General features: G+C 58.7%; 4 protein-coding genes across 4 annotated transcripts; 2 read left to right on the plus strand and 2 right to left on the minus strand.

Moving 5' to 3' along the window:
* Positions 1-2,448: 2,448 nt before the first annotated feature.
* Positions 2,449-7,625, minus strand: NOL9 (nucleolar protein 9). Its single transcript, XM_038159731.1, has 12 exons — positions 7,377-7,625; positions 7,081-7,306; positions 6,807-6,934; positions 6,537-6,675; positions 6,217-6,313; positions 5,692-5,789; positions 4,795-4,956; positions 4,349-4,634; positions 4,154-4,265; positions 3,628-3,805; positions 3,065-3,198; positions 2,449-2,743 (listed from the first exon to the last, which is right to left on the minus strand). Exons 1-12 carry the CDS (start codon positions 7,566-7,568, stop codon positions 2,621-2,623), a joined length of 1,875 nt encoding a protein of 624 aa, XP_038015659.1. The 5' UTR covers positions 7,569-7,625; the 3' UTR covers positions 2,449-2,620.
* TAS1R1 (taste 1 receptor member 1) lies at positions 7,599-12,067 on the plus strand. The gene is made up of 5 exons (XM_038160118.1): positions 7,599-7,854; positions 7,924-9,472; positions 9,662-9,874; positions 10,048-10,168; positions 10,826-12,067. The coding sequence occupies exons 1-5, from the start codon at positions 7,694-7,696 to the stop codon at positions 11,962-11,964; spliced, it is 3,183 nt and encodes a 1,060-aa protein (XP_038016046.1). The 5' UTR covers positions 7,599-7,693; the 3' UTR covers positions 11,965-12,067.
* ZBTB48 (zinc finger and BTB domain containing 48) lies at positions 12,029-16,699 on the plus strand. The gene is made up of 10 exons (XM_038159734.1): positions 12,029-12,507; positions 12,588-12,805; positions 13,493-13,604; positions 13,979-14,071; positions 14,387-14,473; positions 14,808-14,962; positions 15,138-15,274; positions 15,601-15,765; positions 15,886-15,974; positions 16,060-16,699. Exons 1-10 carry the CDS (start codon positions 12,103-12,105, stop codon positions 16,354-16,356), a joined length of 1,758 nt encoding a protein of 585 aa, XP_038015662.1. The 5' UTR covers positions 12,029-12,102; the 3' UTR covers positions 16,357-16,699.
* A 423-nt stretch (positions 16,700-17,122) lies between these two features.
* On the minus strand, positions 17,123-23,968 carry KLHL21 (kelch like family member 21). The gene is made up of 5 exons (XM_038159733.1): positions 23,900-23,968; positions 22,344-23,389; positions 20,742-21,147; positions 19,177-19,249; positions 17,123-18,841 (listed from the first exon to the last, which is right to left on the minus strand). Exons 2-5 carry the CDS (start codon positions 23,380-23,382, stop codon positions 18,548-18,550), a joined length of 1,812 nt encoding a protein of 603 aa, XP_038015661.1. The 5' UTR covers positions 23,383-23,389; positions 23,900-23,968; the 3' UTR covers positions 17,123-18,547.
* Positions 23,969-23,973: the final 5 nt, after the last annotated feature.

Here is a 23,973-nt window from a genome sequence, read left to right on the forward strand (position 1 = left end):
GGACTAACCGAGGGAGACCAGCTCTGGCTTTAAGAGTGGGTCCCGGTCTCTGGACAAGCGGTGCATTGACGCCGCCGGCGGGAGCCGCGGGGCGGCCGAGGGTGCTGCTGGAGGCTGCCCAGCGCCCGCGCGGGGGGCGCACAAAGGGCCTTTCTTCAGCCTCCTACAGACATTGCACAAATTTCACTTTCCACCGTCTATGGAAGACATTCGGCCGCGGAGACAAGACGTGCTTGTGATGGAAAGAATCAGCATTAAGAAGGGGGCTGTTTGGCGGCTCTGCCGTCCGTCCGGCTTTTGACGGGGCAGGAATGTGCCGCCCCGAGCTCCGGTTGTATCCCTGCACTCGTGGGCGCTCGGGGGCCCCCAGCCTGCATAGGGAAAAACCTATATTCAGGAGGATTTTCCTCCTGCTAATCCAAGAAAGCATCAGATAGGGCTTAAACCCCACAAAGACAACAAAACATGGCACCTTCATCCTGCCCCATGCAAAACTGCCAGGCCAAGACCATCTCAGCCTCCAAATTCATCACAGCATCTCCTCCCACAGGCACCAGGTGCTTCTAAGAGTTTTGTTGCTTCTAGGCACCCTTTTCCAGAAATTCCCTCATAAATCACTGCTGCAAACGTAACAGATGCCAATGTATTGCAAAATTAATCCTGCTTGATTTAGTGCATCCCTAATATGTTAAGTGCTGTCACAGCTTTCCCATTGATCACGGAACAGTGTTCTTGTAGGTGGAATGCTCCACCAAGGTTTATGCTCCAAAACCCTCAGCCTCCCTGTTGTCCCTCCTCTGCTCAGGGAGCACCAGAAGCCAGTGAGGTTCCCCTTTCCTGAGGATGCAGCATCCACCTCTGGGCCCCAGCAGTCACTGGCACCTGGTACCACCTCCCCCCCCCCCCCGAAATGCCCCAAACCAAACTTGCAGCTCAGCACACACGGGTTACTCACTTGTCCCCTGGCTCCAAGGGATGGAGCCACCGTGGGATCCATTGCCCTCAGATGGGTGAGGTGGATGCTGGAGGGCTAGTGACACCACCAAGGGGGACGCTTGGCCACAGTGCTTTTAGTGTTGGGCATTTCTCCCACATCCTTTGCCCATTTCACCTTTCCTGAAGCTTTTCCCACCTACTCCCTCATGACTTGAACTCACATCTCACCCTGCCTGGGATGCTCCCCCTGGCTGCACCATGGCCCCTTTATTTATTTTAGCCACTGTTCAGGCCACAGCGCTGGCCAACTTCTTCCTTTGCTGCCAGACCCAGCCATATGGGGATAATTAGGCTCGGATTAAGTTTAACTCTTGACAAGGCTGCAACACTGCACAGGCCCTTGCAGCTCTTCTCCAGCTCTGTCCCCTCCTCACCTCTCATCCCAGTTTGTTTGTTTGTTTACAGCAGCTCGTTCCTGGAGTTCTAGGAAATCCCTTCCCAAACCTGATAAAAGCAGTTTTGCAGATTGCTCACACCCACAGCAGCCACCAGCCAAAAAGCTGTGGCCCCAAGTGCACACATTCCTCCTTCCTCTGCCTCCCTCCTTCCTCCACAGACCTGGCCTAGGGGATTTGAACGGGCGCTGGGCTCAGGGGGCTGCAGACGCCGGGGCTGGACTGCTCCCCAGTCTGGGCTGAGGCAGAGCCATGCCTCATTTTGCAGGAGGTGCTGTTAGAAGCCAGGTTACTTTTGCAGTCATAGATCTGGGAAGAGCCCAGCATGCTGTATTATCCATAAAGAATAGTTTTTTCAAAAAATGTCCTCAACTTGACCCGAGGCACTCAGCCCTGTGCAACTCCCACCACCCCCAGCTTCCCTTGGCAGCAAATTGCTAATTGACAAAGGGCTGTAAAGAAAAATAAATAAAGATCCTCCCATGTCCCAGTGGGGTCAGGTAAGGCCACGCTCCCCAGTGCTCCATGCAGCACCTGGGTGACAAGTTCCACTGCAATCCCATCCCCATACACCCTCCATCCATAGCACAGGCCCTTAGAGCTGGGGACACATCAAAGCCAGCCCAAGCTGCCCCCAGCCCATGCTCAGGGCACTGAGCTGTCCCTGCAGCACCAGATGCTCAGCTGGGACAACACAGGGCAGGAGGCAGCAGCCCCAGTGTACAGACAAGGTGGGCTGTCACAGCGCAGCACCGAGCAGCTCCATCTTTGTCACTCAGGGGGACAGGGACTCCCTATGGGGCTCCTTCCCTCTCCTCTCCTTGACCAGCAGGACACCCAGAGCCATGGGTCAGCCACAGTGCCAGAACCCCAGCACGGGGCCTTCCCCGAACCCCGGGGACAGGGAAGTTCTGCTCAGGGCACTGTGGATCACTGACACCCAGAGCTCCCTGAGGGCCAGGCAGGCGTGGGAAGAGGTCCTGACAAGCGTGGTGCGATGGCAGCCGCCCCTGGCTGTGTCAGCCTCGGGCTAGGAAAAGATCCAAACCAGCCCAGGGTTTACCATAGATATTTATTACAAAACACCAAAAATACAAACTGAACATACAAAACATTATCAAAACCGGTCCCACTGTAGCATCTACCTGCCCAGGGCCTCTGCAGCACCCAGGGCTCCTGCAACCACCTGAGGTCCCAGTGAACAAATCCTGGCTGAGCCCCTTGAGGATTCAAGTGTAATCACACTCAAATCTTCTCTTCAAATGCTGCTTCTTCTTCCTCAGTTTCCCTGAGCCCATGATACTGTAGTTGTAATCGGATGTGACGTAGGGGATCTCTCCCTCGATTCCTTGCTGCAAAATGGAAAAATAAAACCAGAAACAACTTTAAGAACTGCACCTTCAACAGAGGGGGAAGCACATCCCTCTCCAGGCTGACAGAGCTGATGGTGGGAAGTACTCGGCAATCACCAAACCCCACTTTGGCATCTAAAACATGAGCATAACATTCTGTTCTCCCAAGGTTTCTGTGCTTAAGGACAATTTCACAGAGAGATAACCATCTGCTGATGCCCAGGCATCTCCCAGCACGCATCAGCCTCAGGAATAGGAAAATGGAAAACCTGCCAGCCAGCTGCAGCTCAGCCAATTCCCACTCCTCCCGTGAACTCCTACCTGGCCCACAAGCACACAGTTAGGGATGGCGATGTTCCCAAGGAGCAGACAATTCACTAGTCTCAGATTCGCTGGAGGCACTGGCGTCAGGATGTGGTAAAGCTTCTTCTCCATATCAACTCCTCGGACAATTCCTAAAAAAAAAAAAGAAACCCCACATGCAAAGCTCAGTCACTAGGTATCCCTGCTCACTATCACATCCCTACACACGATTGAGCACCCAAGTCCAAACTGGAACATTAAATTAAGTCACAAGGAAACTGAGACAACTACTGGAATTTTGCAAAAGCTACATGGAACATGTTTTCGAGAACGTGAACCGGAAAGTGAGTCACTGCGGAGACCTGAGGGAAGCTCCGAGTGGCACCGTTCAAGGACATCCCCCACAGCTCTTACCACCTGTTAACCAAAGTCCAAGGACTGCAATACAGTCTCTAACAGCAGAGAATACTCCACATTCACCCCACTTCTCCAGCTGGTTCTAAAAGAGTAGGTTATTCCATCACTATGCAACCTGTCTGCCTAAACACAGCAGGTGAGAGCAGAGCTCCAGGTGTGCTCACCGAAGCCCAGGCAGTCGCAGATTGGTGTCTGTGTCAGCAGGACTGGCCCTTCAGTCTGGCACCGGACCTCCTCCGGAATGCAGCAGAGCCCGACCCAGCTGGCGTTCACCGCGTACATGATGTTACTGGGAGCAACATCCGTGTGAATAACCCTGAGTGCGACAGCATTGAAAGGTACCTGAGGTGGGAAAGAGAAAAGTGCTCATCAGCTCCACATGGATTGAGTTTGAGTTCAGAGATAAGACCCTGCACGCTCCCACACCACACCTACACAGAGGCACTACGGCAGGGCACACAAAGCAGCTTCTGCATCAACACCTGCACATGCAGGACACACAGCACACACGTGCCACACCAGCAACTTGACAGAAGCCTGGCTTCCAGATATCCTGAATACAGTCACTCCGCGGGTTAGAGTGTTTGTCCCTCTTCTGAGAAACAAATGAAGTAGGAACAGGATTGCCTATCACTTCAAGTTGGGTTCTGTGCACATTCCACAGCAAACCATCCCAAAAAGCTCCTTTACCTGATACGGCACCAGGCTGTGCAGCGGGAGCACTGCCCCGATGTCCGGGCTCTGCAGCTGCCCCAGGTATCCCAGGATGGACATGTCCCGCAGGATGCCGCTGTGCACTCGCCTGGAAGAACAACCCCATGTCAAGGACAACGCGTGGTTCTGCTCAGCCCACGCACCCCACAGAGCACTCAACATCCTACTTACACTTCACCTGCCACCCCTGCCCGAGGGAATTCTGGGTGGACATAGAGCAGCTTGTGCTGTGGAGCTGACACGTCCTCCCCTTCAGGGTACGTCCAGCTCTCCATGCTGCCCACTCCCAGCTGCTTGCACTTGGATTGCTGCTTGCCCTTGGTGTGCAGCCCGGCGCTGAAGTGGATGTGCTCAGGCGTCAGCGGGGGCATGGCCTTCCAGTCACACAGGTCCATCTGAACTATGTGGCTGGGTGACAACAGCCGGATGATATCAATGAGGAGCAGCAGCCCTTCACCTGCAGGAGCACAGGAAACACAAAACTGCTGCTACTACTGCAACAGGTGGCACAGCAGCGTTAGGTCAGGGTGGACAGGCTGTGAATTGTTGTTCCACGTGGTGCTGTGCCACCGTTACCTCCCTCCCACACCTCTCCAGAGCAGATTGACCCCGTTTACCTTTCACCCAGCCCATGGTGTTGATGACTAGAGGCACCTCCTTCTTGTAGTAGCTGAACACGTATTTCACAACATCAAGGTACCTCTCTGTGTCCTGCTCACAGCTGGTCTGGCCATAATACACCATCTTACTGGGCATCTGCTGGTGAGTGAAGGGGGGACCTGGCAAAGAGAGCACCGAACATCCAGTGCCTTCCCCAGGTCAAACCAAAACATTCCTGTCCCCGAGCACCCACACGCCTCCTCTCCTGAAATAACCCACTCTTCCCACATGCCAATTGTCCTTGCACAGCCTGCAAGTAGGGGAAACTGGTCTGTCACTTGCAGGCTGGGAGCTTTGTTTGTTTCGGGTTAATATCGGGTGTGGTTTTTTGTTTGAAATCACTGCTTACACACTTGCAAATGTTTAAAGAACAATGTATGACAAACTGGCTAAACAACAAAACAGCCTGGCAATGTCCTTTTAGACAGTAACTCAAATCTGCAAGACTACAAACTCCAGCAGTTTCCTAGACTCTGTTTTTTTCCACTCATCACAGCAGCCCCAATCTGTGCAGATCCACTCTGGATTTCTCAAGTTAGTTTTATCTACGGATACAGATTTTCCCAAGGAGACCTTTCACATCTGAAAGGCAGAACATCCCCTTTGATACATCTTAGCATGTGCTACCACCTCTACAACATCATGTTTCTTTAAAGCAGAAGAACAGCTCCATGTTATTCAGGGAGCTTAAATGTCCCGACAAAAAAAACTTAAACAGCCCTTGGTTTATTCTCCCCAGGAAACTCTGACAGCTGTGGCAGCAGCTTCCCCTGAAGCAGAGCCTCTGCCCAGAACACCCTGTTCATTTCAGAAACAAAACAGGTCTCTAACCACAGAAGCAGTGGAACACATACCCAGAACGGGCTCTGTGACGCTGCTCAGGGACACGCACCCGGGTGGAGTGAATTCTGTCTGGCCAATGTCACACTCCATGTACTCCACCACAGGAAGGCTGCAAGGAGAGAGACTGTGTGTTAGCATCCACCAAAAGAAGAACTACATGACCTGAACACATCAGAAGAGCAATCAGATTTTGTTCCAGGTCGCAAAGCTACCTGGATTCATTAATCTCTCCTTCCCTCAACCACACTCATGGTGCATTTGTAAGCATTGTAACTCTCCTACTGAGCCCAAACTGCTTGGTGCCCAATGTGCTCACACACTCCAAGGCAGCAATTTAACACTATTTCAATAGAAATGTCAGGAGGCAACTTTTCTGAAATCACTCAAGACAAGAATGCCTGGTTTTCTGAATTACTGTTTGTGTTTAAAAGTTCTGGTGGCTCTTCGGAGAGACCTGTCAAACATTTGTTTTTATTTTTTTCTTCTCCTAAACCTGATGTAGCACTTAAAGGCTTGCAAAACATGGAAAGACTCACCGGTTCAGTAACAGGTTGATTAGGTATCTGTTGAATGTCGATTTCCCAGTGTTTTTTGGGCCACATACCAGCACCACAGGGACACCTTCATCTTCCGCTAGAAAGAAAAGCAGAGTGTGAACTGCACTGATGCTGGCATCACTGACCCACCCTAGGCAATGCCTAAGCTCTAGATGCACATTCTTCATAAAGAAAAATTCGGTCCTCAATCAGCATGTACTGGTCAGGGCACTCTCTCAACTTTAACTCACGAAAAGCCTCATTCATTTTCTTTTTCTCAGGCTACCGAAGCCACAACATGGCCAAAGGCCTGCACTCACCACAGCAGGCCTGGATCAGCTCCTCCAGAGCCAGGCACATGCTCTCCGACACCAGCAGCCCGCGGTCGGGGCTGCATTTCACGATGCCCACGGACGCCAGGACCGCGTCCTCTGCCGTGAAGTTAGACTCCTCCTTTTTCTAGGCGAGAGGGTGAGCACTCAGCACGGGCCGTGAGGCCACGGCCTGGCGCTGACAGGGGCGGCCGCCACCGGCTCTGCATGGGCGGTGCGGGGCCGGCACAGGGCGCGGCAGGCACCGCGCCGCCTCACCTGGGGCTCGAAAAGCCGCGACAGCGGCGGGTGGCTCAGCAGGAACCGCGTCACCGGCGTGTCCAGGTGCTCCAGCAGCACCACGGCGCAGTCGGGAGAGAACCGTGCCATCACCTTCACCCGCGCCGCTGAAAGAGCCAAGTGCCGCCATCACCCCCAGCCCCTCAGCCCCGCGCCCGCCCGCGAAATGGCAGCGCCCCGCGCACAAAATGGCCGCTCCCCGCACCGCCCGTGAAATGGCGCCCGCCCGCGCCCGCTCCCGTCCCGCACTCACGGCGGCGGACGCGGTGCGAGCGCATGGCGGCGCGGGCGGCGGCGCGCAGCTGGCGGAGGGCAGCGGCGGGCGGGCGGGCGCCAGGCAGCGCCTCCAGGCTGAGCGCGCAGTGCGTGGCCGGCGAGAAGACCGGCAGTCCCGGGTGATGAGAGGCCACGGCGAAGCCCAGCAGGCGGACGGCACCGTAGAGGCAGCGCAGGCGGCACTTGCCGGTGAAGGTCAGCGCCTGCAGGACAGAGCGGGCGGTCAGGCGGCGCGGAGCGCGGCGCGGCCGGCGCGCTGTGGGCGCTGCTCACCTGCCGCGGCTCCAGCAGCAGCACGGCCGTGCCCTCCGCCGCCTCCACGGCCACCAGCCCCGGCTCAGCCTGCGGCACCATCCCGATGCGAGTGAAGGAGGCGGCGAACTCCCGCCAGGCCGCCTCCGCCCGGCTGGCGCGGGCCGGGGCACGGGCCGAAGCCCGGCGGAGGCGGCTGCGCCGCGCGGGCATGACCGCCGAGCCTCCTCCGCCTCCCGGGGCCGCCCCTCGGCCGGCCCCGCCCTGCCCGGTGCGAGGCGCCGCCCGCCGCCGCCGCCCCGTTAAGAGCCGCCCGCGCGGCGCAGGGCCGCCCCACCATGCCGCTGCCCGCGCCGCTCCTCCGCCTGTGCCTCTGCGCGGCTGCTGCCGCCGCCTGTTCCTTCTCCCTCCGCGGCGACCACCGCCTGGCCGGGCTGTTCCCGCTGCACTCCGCGGCGCGCCGGGACGACGCCAGCCTGCTCGTGCGCGGCTGCGATGAGTGAGTGCCCGCGCTGGCCGTGCCCCCAGCGCGCTCTGTCCTCCCTAACAACCGCTCTCGATTCCACAGCGCCGCCTTCAAGAGCCACGGCTACTGCCTGTCCCAGGCCCTGCGCTTCGCTGTGGAGGAGATCAACAACTCCACCACGCTGCTCCCTAATGTCACCCTGGGCTACGAAATCTATGACACCTGCTCTGAGTCTACCAACCTCCACGCCACGCTGTGTGCCCTCGCTCGTAAAGGCACGCAGGAGGTCCAGGTGCTCCCCAGTTTCCAACACTATGAACCCCAGGCTGTGGCCGTCATTGGCCCTGACAGCACCCAGCTAGCCCTCACCACGGCTGCTGTTCTCAGTCTCTTTCTTGTACCAGAGGTAAGTGCAGCTTCTATGGTTGATGAAAACCAGGGATCCCAAGCAGTGATGGTTTCAGGGAGGATGAGCTCAGACCTGAGGAGCCTGGTAGAGCTGGAAGTGCAGCCCCTCTGTGTGTGCTGTCACATGATCTTTCCCAGGCAGTCAGTGGGCTGGCTTGCCATCCATCACAACTTTCTTCTGCTTCAGCATGCTTGGCACTGGGTCAACTGCCTGCCCAACTCCAAGTCTTCCCAGGACAGGCTGGCGGTGCCATTAGCTCTCAGGGGGGCAGCGCATCCCCCTTTCCCCTGGCTCTCATTGCAGATCAGCTACGAAGCCTCCACGGAGTTGCTGAGCCTGAAGCGGCTGTACCCCTCTTTCCTGCGCACCATCCCCAGTGACAGGCAGCAGGTGAAGGCCATCTTCTTGCTGCTGCAGCACTTTGGCTGGACCTGGGTGGTGCTGCTGGGCAGCGACAATGCCTATGGCAGGGCTGGCCTGGATGCCCTGCAGGAGCTGCTGACCGCAAGCAACGTGTGCGTGGCCTACCGAGGCACCATCCCCGCCAACTCCGATGCTAGCAACCCAGAGCTCCACAACCTGGTCCGAATCCTCACAGATGTTAAGGTCAACGTCACTGTCGTGTTCTCCACCAGAGGAAGCGTTCTGCCGTTCTTCAAGGTGGTGGTCCAGAGGAACATCACGGACATGGTATGGGTGGCCTCTGAAGACTGGTCGTTGGCTCAGACTATCTGGCAGGTACCTGGCATCCAGACCATCGGTACGGTGTTTGGGATGGCAGTAGAGAAGCCAGAGCCCACGATGCTGGAACGCTTTGAAGCTTGGAAGATGTGGGAGGAAGGTGCTGTGGCTGAGTGTGCCAGCAGTGCAGAGGCAGGCAGGGAATCGGTGGGGGACGCGCGGCTGGACTGCACCCAGCGCTGCACCGGCTGCCGTGCGCTCGCCACTGTCCCCGACATGTACGACGCTCAAGGCTCCTTCAGCGTGTACTCGGCCGTGTACGCCGTGGCCCATGGCCTCCATGACCTGCTGGGCTGTGCCTCGGGGGCCTGCAGCAAAGGCACTGTCTATCCCTGGCAGGTAAGAGCAACCTTGTGGAAGAAGATCCATGAGGATCCCTTCCCACGGGGAAGGATTCTTTCCGTTGTGTCCAAAGGTTTTCTGCCTTTCCCAAAGGCTCAAATCCCAGCTGAAGACCCTTGTGGGCTTCAGCTGCCCCTCACAGTCAGAGCAGCCATGACCTAGACCTAGACTCCATCCTAGGTCACTTGTTCCTCTACCACCAGCCCCTCACTGGATGGGATTTCCTGCAGATGCTGGGGGGCTTGAAAGCAGCTGCAGGACAGAGGAAGCGTCCTCCAGCACACCTCCCTCCCAATGGCAGGAGACGTGCCATTGGAAGGGCTCCTCTCTTACTCTTCTGTTTTACAGCTCTTACAAAAGATTAGGCAAGTAAACTTCACCCTGTACAACAGCCGAATCTCTTTCGATGCCCACGGGGACATTCATAAAGGCTATGACATTGTCATGTGGAAGTGGCTGGGCCCAAACTGGGCTTCTGATATGATAGGAACCTTCCGTGTGAACCCTGACAGGCTGAGCATCGACCCAGGCAAAATCCTGTGGCACACAGAAAATGGCCAGGTACTGTTCTGCACGCAGGTCTTATTTATTGCTCACTTCTGTGCTGACTGAATCACAAATCCACCAGTTCTGGGGTGTTTCCTCATAGCAGGGCAAAACTGAGGGCCGAGGCAGTATAGGGGGTGCCAGAGTGCTGCTGCTTGTCAGCCTGACCCTGTCTGTGCTCCCGGCAGGCTCCCAGCTCTGTGTGCTCTGAGGCCTGTAAGCCAGGAGAAATGAGGCTGCAGCAGAGCCGCCACAAATGCTGCTTCAGCTGCGTGGCCTGTCCACCAGGAACCTTCCTGAACACATCGGGTCAGTACACCACAGGGCCTGCTCCTGCCCTTTCCTCCTCTGCCCACATCCTACCACATCCTACCTCCTGCTCCTGTCTCACCGTTCCCAGCCTTTCACCTCCTGTGGTCACTGAAACCTCTGAGCTGACCTGAAGGCAGTGGGTCTGGCTCCTGTTTGCTTACCAGTGGGTATGCAAAGCCCGTGCCCTGTGCTTTCCGGGGAGTACTGCCCACAGGTGAGCCCACCTGGGCAAACAGAGCCCCTTTGCCTGTGGCCAGGGAAAGGGGATGTCCGGCCCGGTAGCTGTTCCCTGCACCGCATCCTCTGCAAGGGAAATTCAATCTAGTGGTTGCCTTTGTGCCCCAGATGGCACACGGGTCTTCCGCACTACGTGATCACCAGCACCTGGCATATGGAAATGTCTTCTGCCTCAGAATCACCAGCCACAACAACAAACCCCTCCCTGGCAGCTAGTGCCTCAACACCCCTGACTTGTGGAGTGGGCAGGGGCAGCTCTGGGGACAGTGGGAGCAGAAAGCCTCCCTACATCATGGTATTGTCCCAATGAACAGCAGCTGCTGCAGATCCCTCCTAGGTTACTGCTTCATGCATGGGCCCCTTCCCACCCACAGTCCCCATGGCCCTGAGCCTCACACAGCCGAGCCCCTGTCTCAGCCCAGGCCATGGATTTTGGGAGAGTCTACAGGGCCAATTTTAGGTGGGAGGGTCTTTGGGAAAAGAGCCCCCTCTGCTACCCCGAGCCTGGGAGCGCCTGCAGGAAGGAGCAGGCACGATGGGTGAGCAGAGCCCAGGGAGCAGTGGGCGGGTCTGCACCGCGGAGAGCTCTTACCGGGTCCGAGGTGTGTGAGGGGTCCATGTCCTCCACAGACCCCTCTGACTGCCAGGCCTGCGGCTTGGATGAGTGGGCCCCAGCAGGGAGCGAGGTCTGCTTCAACCGCACCATCGAGTTCCTGTCCTGGTCCGAGCCCCTCTCCTTGGCGCTGCTGGCCCTGGCTGTTCTTCTCATGCTGCTCATAGCGGCGCTGGCTGTCCTGTTCGCCCTCAATACCTCCACGCCTGTGGTCAAGTCCGCGGGCGGGAAGACGTGTTTCCTCATGCTGGGCTCCCTGGCCTGCACCTGCAGCAGCCTCTTCTGCTACTTCGGGGAGCCCTCGCAGGCGGCGTGCCTGCTGCGGGTGCCGCTCTTCGCCATCAGCTTCACCGTGTTCCTCTCGTGCGTGGCGACCCGCTCCTTCCAGATCCTCTGCATCTTCAAGCTGAACGCGCGCTGCCCTGCGCTCTACGAGGCCTGGATGCGGCGCCAGGGGCCGGTGCTGTTCGTGGCCGCCAGCACGGCGGCGCAAGTGGCGCTGTGCGTGCTCACCGAGGCCGCCAGCCCCTCGGTGCCGCGCCGGGAGTACGGCGTGCGGGACGAGTGGGTGGTGCTGGAGTGCGCCCAGAGCGCCGCGGCCGACGCCGCCATCGCCTACACGGTGCTGCTCAGCGCCGCCTGCTTCGCGCTCAGCTACGCGGGCACGGACCTGCCCGCCGCCTACAACGAGGCCAAGAGCCTGACCGTGAGCCTGCTGCTACACCTGGGCTGCTCGGCCGCCGTGCTCTGCTCGCAGGGCGCGCTGCGCGGCCGGGCCGAGACGGCGGCGCGGGTGCTCAGCACGCTGGGCACGCTGGCGGCACTGCTGGGCGGGTACTTCGTGCCGCGGGCCTTCGTCATCCTGCTGCGGCCGCACCAAAACACGGCCGAACACTTCCAGATGGCCATCCAGGAGTACACGCGCCGCCTGGCCGCCGCCTGAGCCGCGGGGCTCGACCCGCACCGAGCTTACCCCGCCGCGGGGACCGACCCTCGGTCCCGGCCCTCCCAGCGTCACTGCCGGCGCCCGCTGACGCCACGTCCGGCGGTGGCGGATGCCGGCGGGCTCCGGTGCGCGGCCATGGCGGCGGCGGCGGCGCACAGCGTGCGGGTGCTGCGGGAGCTGAACCGGCAGCGCGCGGCCGGGCAGTTCTGCGACGCGACGCTCGGCGTGGGCGGCCGCGAGTTCCGCGCGCACTGGCCGGTGCTCGCCAGCTGCTCCCGCTTCTTCCGCGCGCGCGGCCCCGGCGGGCCCGTGGCGCTGCCCGACGGCCTCGCCGACACCTTCCAGCTGCTGCTCGACTTCTTCTACACGGGGCGCCTGGCGCTCACGGCGCACAACCGCGCCCGCCTGCTGGCGGCCGCCGAGCAGCTCGGCGTGCCCGACGCCGTGGCGCTGTGCCGCGCCTTCCGCCCGCGGCCCCGCCGCGCCGCCGCCGCCGCCCGCCCGGAGCCCGCGGCGGCCCCGCAGCCCGGCGGGCAGGCGGTGCGTGAGGGGGGCGGGAGGGGGACGGCGGGGCCGGGGCCCGGCGGGGGCGGCGCGGTGACGCCGCTGTTCCCTCGCAGGGCTCCCCCTCAGCCCCGGAGGAGGCGGCGGTGGGTGGCGGCGGGCGGGGGGACGGCGACGCCGAGCCCCTTCCCGAGAAAAAGGTGCTGCGGAGCAAAAAGAGCCCTCCCGCTCCGGGAAAGGCGCCGGGGAGCAGAAAAGGTACAGCGGTGCCGGTCGAGTGCCCCACATGTCATAAAACCTTCCTCAGCAAATATTACCTTAAAGTGCACAACAGGTAAACGCTCCGGCTTCTCCTTCCCCTTGCGCGCGGGGGGACGCGCCTCCCCCACGGCTCTGCCCCTTCCCGGGGTGGGGGGAAAGGGCGGCCTCCTTCCTGCCAGCTAGTCCCAACACCTCGGCATCCCCGGGGTGCTCAAGGAGGGTCTGCTCTGCCCCTGGGGGTGCTCTGGCCTTGGGGAGGGTTATATGTCAATGAAAGATGTCCCAGAGCGGCAGTGACTATCCTGAGCTCTGGCTTAGGAAGGCTGTGTGAGGGGCTCCTTGGGGGCTGTGCTAGCTGCAGGTGGGCAATGGCAAATCCTCCTGGGCTTTGAGAGTGCCCCGGGCTGAGGGGGAATTTCTGGGGTTGCTGGGGACACATGGCTGGGCACTGTGAGGAGCTCCAGGGTGGATCACTGAGTGCAGGGCATGGCCCTGCAGTGAGAGCTCAAGCTTTGCTTTGTGTTGGGGAAGAATCTTGGCCCTGCAGAAATGGTGTTCCATGGAGCACAGTGGGCACTGACAGCTGTGCTGTTGAGGGGACTCAAAAGTGGGATGAAAGCAGCTTTTGGGCAGCTGTGAATAGTAGCACTGCTGGGGTGGGGGGAAGTACCCACCTCACCCTTCCCTGTGACCTCCTGGGCCTGTTTGTGCAGATGCTGTTGACAGGCAGTGATGGGATTCTGTGTTTGCATACCCCAAGGAAACACACTGGAGAGAAGCCATTTGAGTGTTCCAAGTGTGGCAAATGTTACTTTAGAAAAGAGAATCTCCTGGAACACGAAGCCAGGAACTGCATGAACCGATCAGAACAGGTACGCCCAGGAGCTGCCCTGCTGGGCTGGAGTGTGCCTGCCATGTGGCAGCAGGGGAATTGGAGCCTTTTCCCAGTCCCAGCCCACGCTCAGTTCCAAACAGACCCCTGCCAGCACTGTGTGGCACGTGTTCCATGGCTGGGACCCCCACAGCCAGGGTCCCTGTGGCTGGGACTCACGCCTGATACACAGCACAGCCCTCACTTGTGTTTCAGCACAGCAGGACTCCGTACTGAGCAAGATTCAGCTCCCGTGGGTGTGGGCTGGATGCTGTAGCTGGGTGCCAGTGCCGTGTGCTGGGCAGGAGGCTGGGCTGTGGGCTGCAGGTCAGGCTCTGGGTCCTGTGGAAGCCAACGCCACCCCGTCTCTCACAGGTATTCACGTGCTCGGCCTGCCCGGAGGTGTTCAAGCGGCGGATGGAGCTGCGCCTGCACATGGTGTCACACACTGGGGAGATGCCATACAAGGTCAGCAGGGCCTGCATCCCACATCCCTATGGATGCTGCTGCACACTGGCACGGAGCAGGGGAGAGCCTTTCCCTTCTAGGACAGCCCAGCCCATCAAGAGCTGAGTGCACCAGTTCCCTTCTCTGGTCCATGACAGCCCACTCAGGGTGGTTCCATGTCTCTGAACCAAAATGTGATGCACTGAGGCACCACAGCCAAAGGCTTCCCATGGCTGTACCAGGAATCTGTGTTCTGCTCCCCCATCGGTCCTCTCCTTGCTCTGAAACCACACTTTGGGGGCAGCTGGGAGCTGACTCCATTCTCCTGTCTTGCAGTGCTCCTCGTGCTCACAGCAGTTCATGCAGAAGAAGGACCTGCAGAGCCACATGATAAAGCTGCACGGTGCACCCAAGCCCCATGCGGTAGGGACCAGGGGTTTTGGGGAGGGTGTGATCCTGAGTGTGGACATGGCCTAAGGAATGGCACAACATTATGTCTGGCTCTGTCAGTGAGGGGTGGGGCACACAGCTACTGGAAATGGGCTCTGTTGGGTACAGGAGCAGCCCACAGATCCAAGCACTGACCAGCACTTCATCTCTGTTGGGCTGTCCCATCTTACTGGGTGTCTGTGAGGTGGGGGCACTGCCTTGGTTTCCACAGGGAGGTTCCTGGAGCAGCTGGGGAAAGGCCAGGTGTGAGTGGGTCTGGGGTGGGTGTACCCCAACCCTAACACCCTCCTCTCCTGTGGCCTTGCAGTGCTCAACCTGCTCCAAGTGCTTTCTGTCCCGGACAGAGCTGCGCCTACACGAGGCCTTCAAGCACCGCGGAGAGAAGCTGTTTGTGTGCGAGGAGTGCGGGCACAGGGCCTCGAGCCGCAACGGCCTCCAGATGCACATCAAGGCCAAGCACAGGTACCGTGTGACCCGTGTCCTCTCTTATGTCACCTTAGCTCTCCTGGCTGCAGTCCCTGCCCCGCAGGCCTGGGGGTTGGCTGAAACTCACCCTCTTCACAGAGGTGCTGGGCTGAGACCCAAAGGGCTGAAGCTGGCAGAGGCAGAGGTGACAGTGACGTTTCTCTGCCCACAGGAACGAGCGGCCCTACGTGTGTGAGTTCTGCCACCACGCCTTCACGCAGAAAGCCAACCTCAACATGCACCTGCGCACGCACACCGGCGAGAAGCCCTTCCAGTGCCACCTCTGTGGCAAGACCTTCCGCACACAAGGTACCCCTAGCTGTGGCTGGGGCAGGGTTAGGGCTCCAGCATGCAGGACCTCCAGAAAGCAGCTTCCCCAGGAGCAAAGCCATGCTCTTGAGTGCAGATACCAAGAAAAGCACGTTCCTGTCACCTGCTCTGCTCTCATGGCACAGAAGGGGAATGAGCTGGTGTTGCTCATGACCCTTAGCAGGAGCAGGCAGCCCCTTGTGCTGCTGCTTGTGCTGCTCTTGCCTTCCTGGCCAGCCTGGCCCAGCCTGACAGCCCCTGGGATGGGGGTGCATGGGCTGTGCTTCTGACCAGCCACTCTCCCTGTCTTCCCCTCTTAATGGCAGCGAGTCTGGACAAGCACAACCGCACGCACACCGGGGAGCGGCCGTTCAGCTGCGAGTTTTGTGAGCAGCGTTTCACGGAGAAGGGGCCGCTGCTGAGGCATGTCGCCAGCCGGCACCAGGAGGGGCGGCCCCACTTCTGCCACATCTGTGGGAAGACATTCAAAGGTAATGTGGGAGCTCCAGCTCTCGTGAGGCTCTGCAGGAGCCGCCTCCTTCCCGTGGGTGGGCTGGCATTGCTGCTATGACACGGAGCTGCTGCCAACAGGCTCTCGTTTCCCTTCCCAGCGGTAGAACAGCTGCGTGTCCACGTTCGCCGGCACAAGGGAGTGAGGAAGTTTGAGTGCATTGAGTGTGGCTACAAATTCACACGGCAGGTGAGGCCTTCCCCAGCTCCAGGGCCTCCGTGCTGACTGGGGAGCAGCTCTCATTGGGTCTCTCCACGTTCCCCTTCCTTTGCAGGCTCACTTGAGGCGCCACATGGAGATCCACGACCGAGTGGAGAACTATAACCCTCGACAGAGGAAGCTGCGGAACCTGATCATCGAGGATGAGAAGGACGTGATGGTGGTGCTGCAGCCGCCGCCAGAGCTGGAAGTGGGCTCAGCTGAGGTGATCGTGGAGTCGCTGGCCCGTGGGCCACTGCCTGAGGAGGTCCCTGCACAGAAACTCTGCTCAAATGAGAACTTCTCCCCTGCGGACGTGATTGAGCAGTCGCTGATTATAACTACAACAATTCCTGAAGACTGTGAGACGTAGTGTGGCCACCCATCCCCTTCCACTGAAACACAGTAAAGCATTAAGCTGAGCCACCTTCTGCCACACTTGTTCTTTTGAGCCCCCTCCCCTCCTTTACTGCCAATCTCCCATCCCAGGCTGCAGGGAAAGAAAGTCACCGTGACGTTGTGATTGAGAGTCAAATGAAGAAATGTCTCAGAACGGTCGCTCCAGTCAGTGTCCATGCGCGGTGTGCAGCAGGATGGGACTGACCTCCCTGTGTCATACTGTGACTCACTTTCTGATGCCTGAGGAGCTGGTGCTGCCCTCCCCTTTCCTCCAGCCCTCTCACCCTGCCTGTGATTAAAGCTCACCTTCCCCCACAGAGAGCGGCTCTGCCCTTTCCTTAACTCCTCCGTTGAACTGGTGCCTTATTTCTCCTTTGTTTTGTTAAGCTTTTGTCAGTTGCTCTTTCCTTACCCCATTAAAGGCAGGGCATGACCCTGGTCTGCTCAGAAGGAAACACACTCCAGCAGCCACAAAGTGCCTGTGCTCATGTGTGGGAACTACTCTGTCTCAAATAACCCAATCCAGGGGTGCTGGGAGACAGAGAACCATGGCCTGAGTGGTGCCAGGGTGAGGAGAGATCTGTGTGTGTACCCCCACACCCCAGAGTTGCAGCCGTGTTCTCTCCCCTTTCTCCCTCTACTCACCAAGGAGGCAGAGAGGCTCCAATTTAAGCATATCTGGAATGAGAAACTCCCAGTAAAATCTCATTCCAGGTCCCTTCCCCTCACAGAAAACAGAATTGTGTAACAAGTTTTATTTAACTTGACTGCTGCAAGTAAATTTAAAAACAAACTATGAGAATAAAAATACATTATCTGCAAATGTAAAATGCCTTTGTTTCAAAGGATGGAGTTCAACTGTACTTGAGGATTCAACACAATGAATTCTACAAAAAATAAATACAGATCTGTAGCTGCTCAGCGGGTGGGACTGGGGGTCCAGCAGCGAGCGCGGCCGCGTGCGCCGGGGCGCGTTATTTATAGCTCAGCAGAAACGTCTCGAGCCGCGGCGCCGTCGGGAATTGGCCATCGCTCCCAAAAAAAGCAGCAGCTGGCCCCGAACTGTGGGCCCCTGTGCCCCCTGCTCTGCGCACGGCTTTGACACCAAGGGGCAGCCGCGCCGGGCCCTGCGCGTTCCCTGCCGGCACGCGGCAGTCTCAAGGCACTGTCAGTGTTCCAGGCTGCAGAACAGCCCAGGCTCCCCGAGGCTGAGGGGTGCAGCAGCATCAGCCAGCACAGGGGCAAAACATGTTTCTGTAAAGCTGTGAAGACGCTGATGCTGATGCTGTGGAAATGGGGCTCGGATGCTCCTCGATCCAGGGGCAAGCCTGGAGGAGAGAGACCGAGTACACGGGGTTTCCATCACTGAATTCAGCTTAAATGCAAATTTTTCCTCTATTAGGTACAATTTAAAGACCAAAAATGCAAATGCATCCAGCCACACCTTAGCTTCTGCCACACTTCAGGGCTCTCCAGAAGGTGCAGCACTTGCTCTCAGGGAGCCATGCTTCAGGTTCAGCCATTTGCTTTCTTCCAGAAACATTCCACAAGTAAACTGCACACAGATGCTCTTCAGCAAAGGTAGATAAACAGAGCCCACTGGCCAGGGCACTTGGGCAAGTATAAAGGCAAATCTTACACAGGCCAAAATAAAACTGCAAACCCCAAATAAAAAGAAAAAAAACCCCTAAAATAACTACCTTTCAATCCAACACGTGCATGGGAAGCTTATCTCCCTCCGAGGCACAGAATATGGGGGGGGGGCGTCCAGACCACTGCCCTACCAGACAGACCCCTCCCAAGACACAAACTGAAGGAAGGAGTTTGGTGGCAAACGAAGCATGACAGGGTGAAGGAGCTCCCAGTGAAAGGTGTCCGGTCACAAGCCGTGAGCAGCGGTGCTGTGGCGTGGTTCACCGCGAGCGCTTTCCCCAGGATCAGCTCTCGGGTCCCTGCGGGCAGCGCGGCGCCGTCTCCCACCCTGAAGGGCCGAGGGAAGCAGTGGAGGCCTCGCTGCCTGCAGGCCCACAGCATCACATCCAACAGCCAGAGTTCTTGCTCCCTCTGTGATCAGTATGGTTTTGTTTCCAAGCACTGCTTTGCCTCAGCCTTCTCCCAAAGCAGGCCAGCTCCGGATGAGGGACTCTGTGGAGCCGCTGCCTGTGCTAGGGCAGCTCATTGAGGTTCTGGTTGTGAAGGTTTTGGTTCTGCCTGCTCAAGCTGATGGTGTTGTCCAGCGTGATGCTGTCGTCCTCCTGTGTGGTTTCTGGCATGAACTGCCGGAAGATGCTGACGCTGCCGTGCCAGAAGATGGGCTCAGGGAGCTGGCCCACGACACTCCACGTTCGTGTCTCGGGGTCGTAGGCTTCCAGGACATCCGAGAGTTCAAATGTGTTGTCGTAGCCTCCCGAGACATAGAGCTTCCCGCCGAGCACAGCCACGCTGCCCCCAACATGAACCTGCAACGTGACAGTAAATACACACTGTGACCAGGGGGTGCTTGCCTGACCCAGCAAGGGGGTTGGTGGGATCTGGGAGCTGTTCCTTGGAGGGAGCTTCATGCCTGCCAGCTGCAGGTTGGGCTCTGAACCAGTGCTGCCCACAGATCCCACATGCTGGGCTGCACACCCAGACATGCCACCACATCCAGGACTCTCTTCCCAGTGACTCCAACACACTTAAACCAGCTCCACATGCAAGGGGTTTTGATTCTAAAAAAGCTCTTGGTTTTCCAAAGGTAAATGAAACTAAATTATAACATTTAAGATATCCTGGAAGTGGGATAATGTCCTACCTGAAGCATTGCAGGGATTTTATCCCATTCGTTCTTTGACGGATTGTAAACATCCACTTCAGCCGAGTCATCTCTGGGGAAGAGAACACAAAATTACTCTTCTGCATTCTAGAAACGCTGCTTGGGTCCTTCATCAAAGCCAAATTTAGATGGGCAGGGGGAGAGAAGAGCTGGGGAGGCAAGATAATCCCCCAGGGCTTCTCTTACCCACCCTGCTCGGCAGACAGGAGGGCGACAGTGACAGGTGAGGGACGTTTGCGACTCAGAGACACGCGCTGCTGACACAAGAATGCGTGGAGGACAAGGTCAGGGCAGCTGGAGAGGAGTTGTCAGTCTTTCCAAGACAGTCCTGGTACAGATGGGATCAAGATGCTGCAAAGCAGCTCCAGGCAGGGACAGCAGCCAGACCAGGGGCTCCTCTCCCCACTCTAGGTCAGCTCTGGGGCAGCTGCAGAGAGCACCTGAACCTCACTCCTGTGCTTTATCTACTATAAAACTAGTCCCAGCACGAGGGATCATCACTCAGAGCCTTTAGCCTGAGCTATTAAACCTATTTGCTACTTTTACTTGCAACCTGCTCCTCTGTCCTCCAAAGATTATCCACACGGAGCAGCAGCCCATGCGCACGCAGCACGTGAAATGAGGGAAGAACACCTAACCCTGATCATTTCCTCACTGTCTCTTGCAGATGCAAAGTTTTTTCCACTGAAAATCCTGAAATGTCAATCATCATTATTTTAAAATGGGCAAGAAAACAGAAGTTCTATAGAATCAGGTTGTGACAAGGAGCTGAGCAGCTGCAACACCCTGGCAGGACAGACTGAAACCAGCTGACCAGAACAGCCGCCAGCAAGACACTTGGCTGGACCCAAAAGGATCAAATAAAAAGTCTTGGGCCAAAGCTGCTACTTTATGCAAAGCCAAGAGGAGATTAAAAAAAGAGAAGTGCCTGGGGGCCATCACAGAAGTCTCTGTTTGCTCAGAGTCAACACAGGGAGATGAAATGCTCCAGCCATAGCATGCCTTCCCGTTTATTTTTAATTAAGCGGATAACTGAAGTATTTGCGCCACCAGGACAGCTTCAGATGGGTAATTAAGTCCCAATTTGGAAAGGTGCTTAAAAATAGTGACCAATCACTTCATCTTCAGCCCTCTTATCTCTGCTGAGACGGAAGACGTCCTCTCCTGCACTAGAGTTTAACGTTTTCTTGGAGCTTATGTGCTTATTTATAGCAACGAGGGGGGCTGAACCAGGAGCCGAAGAAACCGAGAAGCCAATTTCCAAGCAGTGCTGCTGACTTCAGATGGATTTACACGTGTCTGTTCCCCAGCCCTGGGTTACACTCAGACATTTTCACACAAGTTTATGGGCAGCTCTTTGAGACCCACCAACACAAGGGAAGAGGTGCTACAGCCCTCCCTGCACCATCAGGGGAAGCACTGCTGTACAGTCCCAACCCAGGGCCCTCCCTCCACCACCTGCAAAATCCACCTTCCCAGGGAAGCTGCGGGCTCTGCTCACGGGGACACGGGGAGGGAGGGAAGTGATTGCTCCCACTACTCACCGTATGAAGTACATCAGACCGTTGAGCGTGACAGTCTTCGGGGCAAAGGACCAGGGGGGCAGGTGGCCGCAGTTGACAAGGGACCAGAGGTCACTGTCAGGGTCATAGCACTGCATGACCATGGACTCTTTGCCGGCCAGGGAGCCGATGGCGAAGAGTTTCCCCCGGCACGAGGTGGTGGAGCAGTTGTCCATGGGATACAGCATGGGCTGCAGGGCCTCCCAGCTGTCCAGTGTGTGGTCATAGCGCTCCGTGCTGTCAGAGGCAACCACGTAGAGCAGCCCGTCCAGGACCGTGGAGCTGTGGTATTCCCTGGCCTTCAGCATGGGCGACACCTCTGTCCACTCGTTCACACTGGAATTGTACCTCCAGACACAGTCGTACAGCCTGGACCCGTCCGAGCCCCCTGTGGCACAGCATGACACATGTCAGGAGCCTGGCTCCAAAAGGGAAGGGTGGTGGAGGAGAGGGTTTGGCTTGGCACATGTGCCACAAGGATTTTAAAGGAAGTTTTGCACTGTTTCATGCCCAGCAAGCCAGGGAGGATTTCTCCCATGTCGTTCCTAGTCCATATCCAGCTGTGACTCAAAATGAGTCTTCCATGTTTCACCACCTCTGTCCTCCAACACCCACTTCTCTCCCATTTTACAGCCCCCCTCTGTCACTGCTCAGAAGCTGCCAAGGCAGTGGTGCTGCTGGCAGCTTGGGAACCTCCCAGCCTTGCCTTCGTCACAACGACACAGACCAGACCAACCCAAAATCCCCAGCAGCAGCCTGCACACAGCTCCCAGCAGGACTGACCTGCCCGGGATCACTCCAGGAAGCTCCCACAGCATGCAAGGGCTTCTGTAAAAACACGCTGCATCCATGTGGTAGCCTGTCATTCTTACAACCCTGTCCTTAAAGCAGGTCCTTGTTTTTTCCTTGTGACTAGAGAACACACTGTTTTCTGTTCACCTGCATTAAGACTTGCTCTTCAAAGCTCTGCCAGTGTGTCCTGCACACCGAGGGCACGCTGTTCCACAGCACTCAGTGTCCTGGGCCTCAGTTTGTTACAGCTGTCACAGAGATGTAGTTCAAAGGAGGGATCTGCATGCAGCTTAACAGCCAATTTTACATATCGGTGTCACCTTGAGAGGAGTAATTGTAGCCCCAGCAAGGAGGCAGGATTTGTGCAGGGGAAGGCACTGTGACTCACAGGGGCTGGTGAAGGAACCTGGGGCTTTCTGACATGCCTCTGCCTCAAGCATGTGATTCAGGGGGCTCTGAACCTGAACACCTTCCTCACAGAGAGAAACTCAAAACCTTCTTACATCACCCTTGTCCTCAGTGACGGTTAAAAAGTTCTGACTACAAGATGTGTGACTTCTGCCAGCATGCTCAACAGCATTAGTCATGACAAAATAGCTCCTGGACTGAGACCAGCTGCTAAATCCAGCACCGACTCCAGGAGTCTCCATGCCTGCTGGCAGGCTGCAGGCACCCAAGCCAAGTCCCAAACTCTCTGCCACCCAGGAAAAGCCAAGTGTCGCTGCTACAACCCACATATTTTCAACAGAACCCTCCACCCTGGTGCTTCCCCTCGTTCCCCGTATGCCTTACCGGTGACATAGATGTCGTTGCCCAGTGCAGCGACACTGTAGCCCCCTCCCAGGTGCTCGGGGAACTCAGCCAGGTAGCGCCAGTGGCCAGTGCGTGGGTTGTAGCAGTCGACGGTGACAAGCTCGTCGCAGTCACGGTCGCAGCCACCAACGAGGACAAGGATCTCGGCGAGGCCAGTGGAGGGCCGGGGGCGCATGCGGGCGCAGGGCCCCCGGTCGTGGCGGTCGAGGCGGGCAGCCTGGAAGTCGCGGGCCTCACGCAGAAGGCGCAGGCAGGGAGGGCAGCGGGCCACCAGCGGCTCGCTCTCCACGTGGGCCAGCAGGTAGAAGCGGCGCACAAAGGGCAGGCGGACGTGGGCCAGGAGCTGTGGCAGCAGCGGGGCACGGGTGGCGGGGTCAGCACGCACCCAGCGCAGCGCCAGCTGAAACGCGGCCTCCTCCTTGGGGATGCAGAGCCCATCGTCCCGCAGGTAGGAGAGGAGGCGCGGCAGCGGCAGCCGCTCCAGCTGGGCGCCCAGCTCGCCCACGTGCCGCAGCACGAAGCGGTGGGCGGCAGCCGCCAGCTCGGGGCAGGCAAAGGCCTCGGCGAAGTCCTGCATGTCCAGGGCGTTGGCGGGCTCCAGCTGCCGCGCCAGCCAGGCACCGCAAGCCTCCTTGACGGCAGGGAACTGCAGCAGGTCGGCGGCGCGCAGCAGGCGCTCGGCGATGTCGGGGCCCAGCCGCCCCACGCGGCCGGTGTAGGCGAAGTCGAGCAGCCGCCCCAGGCACTCGGGCTCGACGCCGTGCAGCCGCACACGCTCGGCCCGCGACTCGCGCAGGGCCCCGCCGAACATGGCGCGGAAGTATCCCGAGGCAGCGGCCAGAACGGCGCGGTGAGCCCCGAACTCTCGCCCGCCGGCCACCACCGTCACGTCCAGCAGGCTCCGCTCGGCCCGCAGCGCGCTCAGACCCCGCAGCAGCGACACCGCGTGTGCCGGCTCTCCCGTCGCCGCCGCCGTGGTTGAGGCTCCCGCCGCCGTCCCGCCGGTGCTCGTCGCCATGCCGTGCCTGCGGGAGCGCACCTGGATCACGCCCAGCGCCGAGCCGACCCCCGAGCGATTCCCGGGGCGGGAAGGGGAGGTGGAGATCAGGCGAGGAGGCGGCGGGTGGGCTCGGGGAGCAGGTCCCGGCCGGGAGCCCCCGAGAGCGACCGTTGCGTAAGGCGGCGGCGCTGGCAGCGCGGCCCCGCTCAGGCCGGTCCCAGGGCCCCGCAGCCACCGCGCCCAGCCCCGCGCCCTTGGCCCTGGGCTGGCGCTCAGAAGGAGCCGCCCAATGGAAGCGGGGGAACACAAGCACAGACAGCGCTGAGGCAGCTCCGCTCCGAGTCCGGCTCGGGTCCCGCCGTTAGCGCGGGCGGAGGGTCCGCCGCGGGGCTGAGGGTCCGGCTCGCGGTAGACGCTTCGGCGCCCTGCCCGTCCTGCCACCGCCACCAGCCAGGCCCCGCGGTGAGGCCAGGGCCGGCCCCTCCCGCCCGGTCCCACAATTACCCGATGAGAGCCACTCCCGGATCCCACTCACCGATCCGCTCTCCGCCCTGCTCCGCGCTCCGCTTCCCGCTCCGTTCACCGCTCCCGGCACCGCCCCCGCCCCTC

Source organism: Motacilla alba, chromosome 21 (genome assembly GCF_015832195.1).
Source record: "Motacilla alba alba isolate MOTALB_02 chromosome 21, Motacilla_alba_V1.0_pri, whole genome shotgun sequence".
Classification (NCBI taxonomy): domain Eukaryota; kingdom Metazoa; phylum Chordata; class Aves; order Passeriformes; family Motacillidae; genus Motacilla; species Motacilla alba.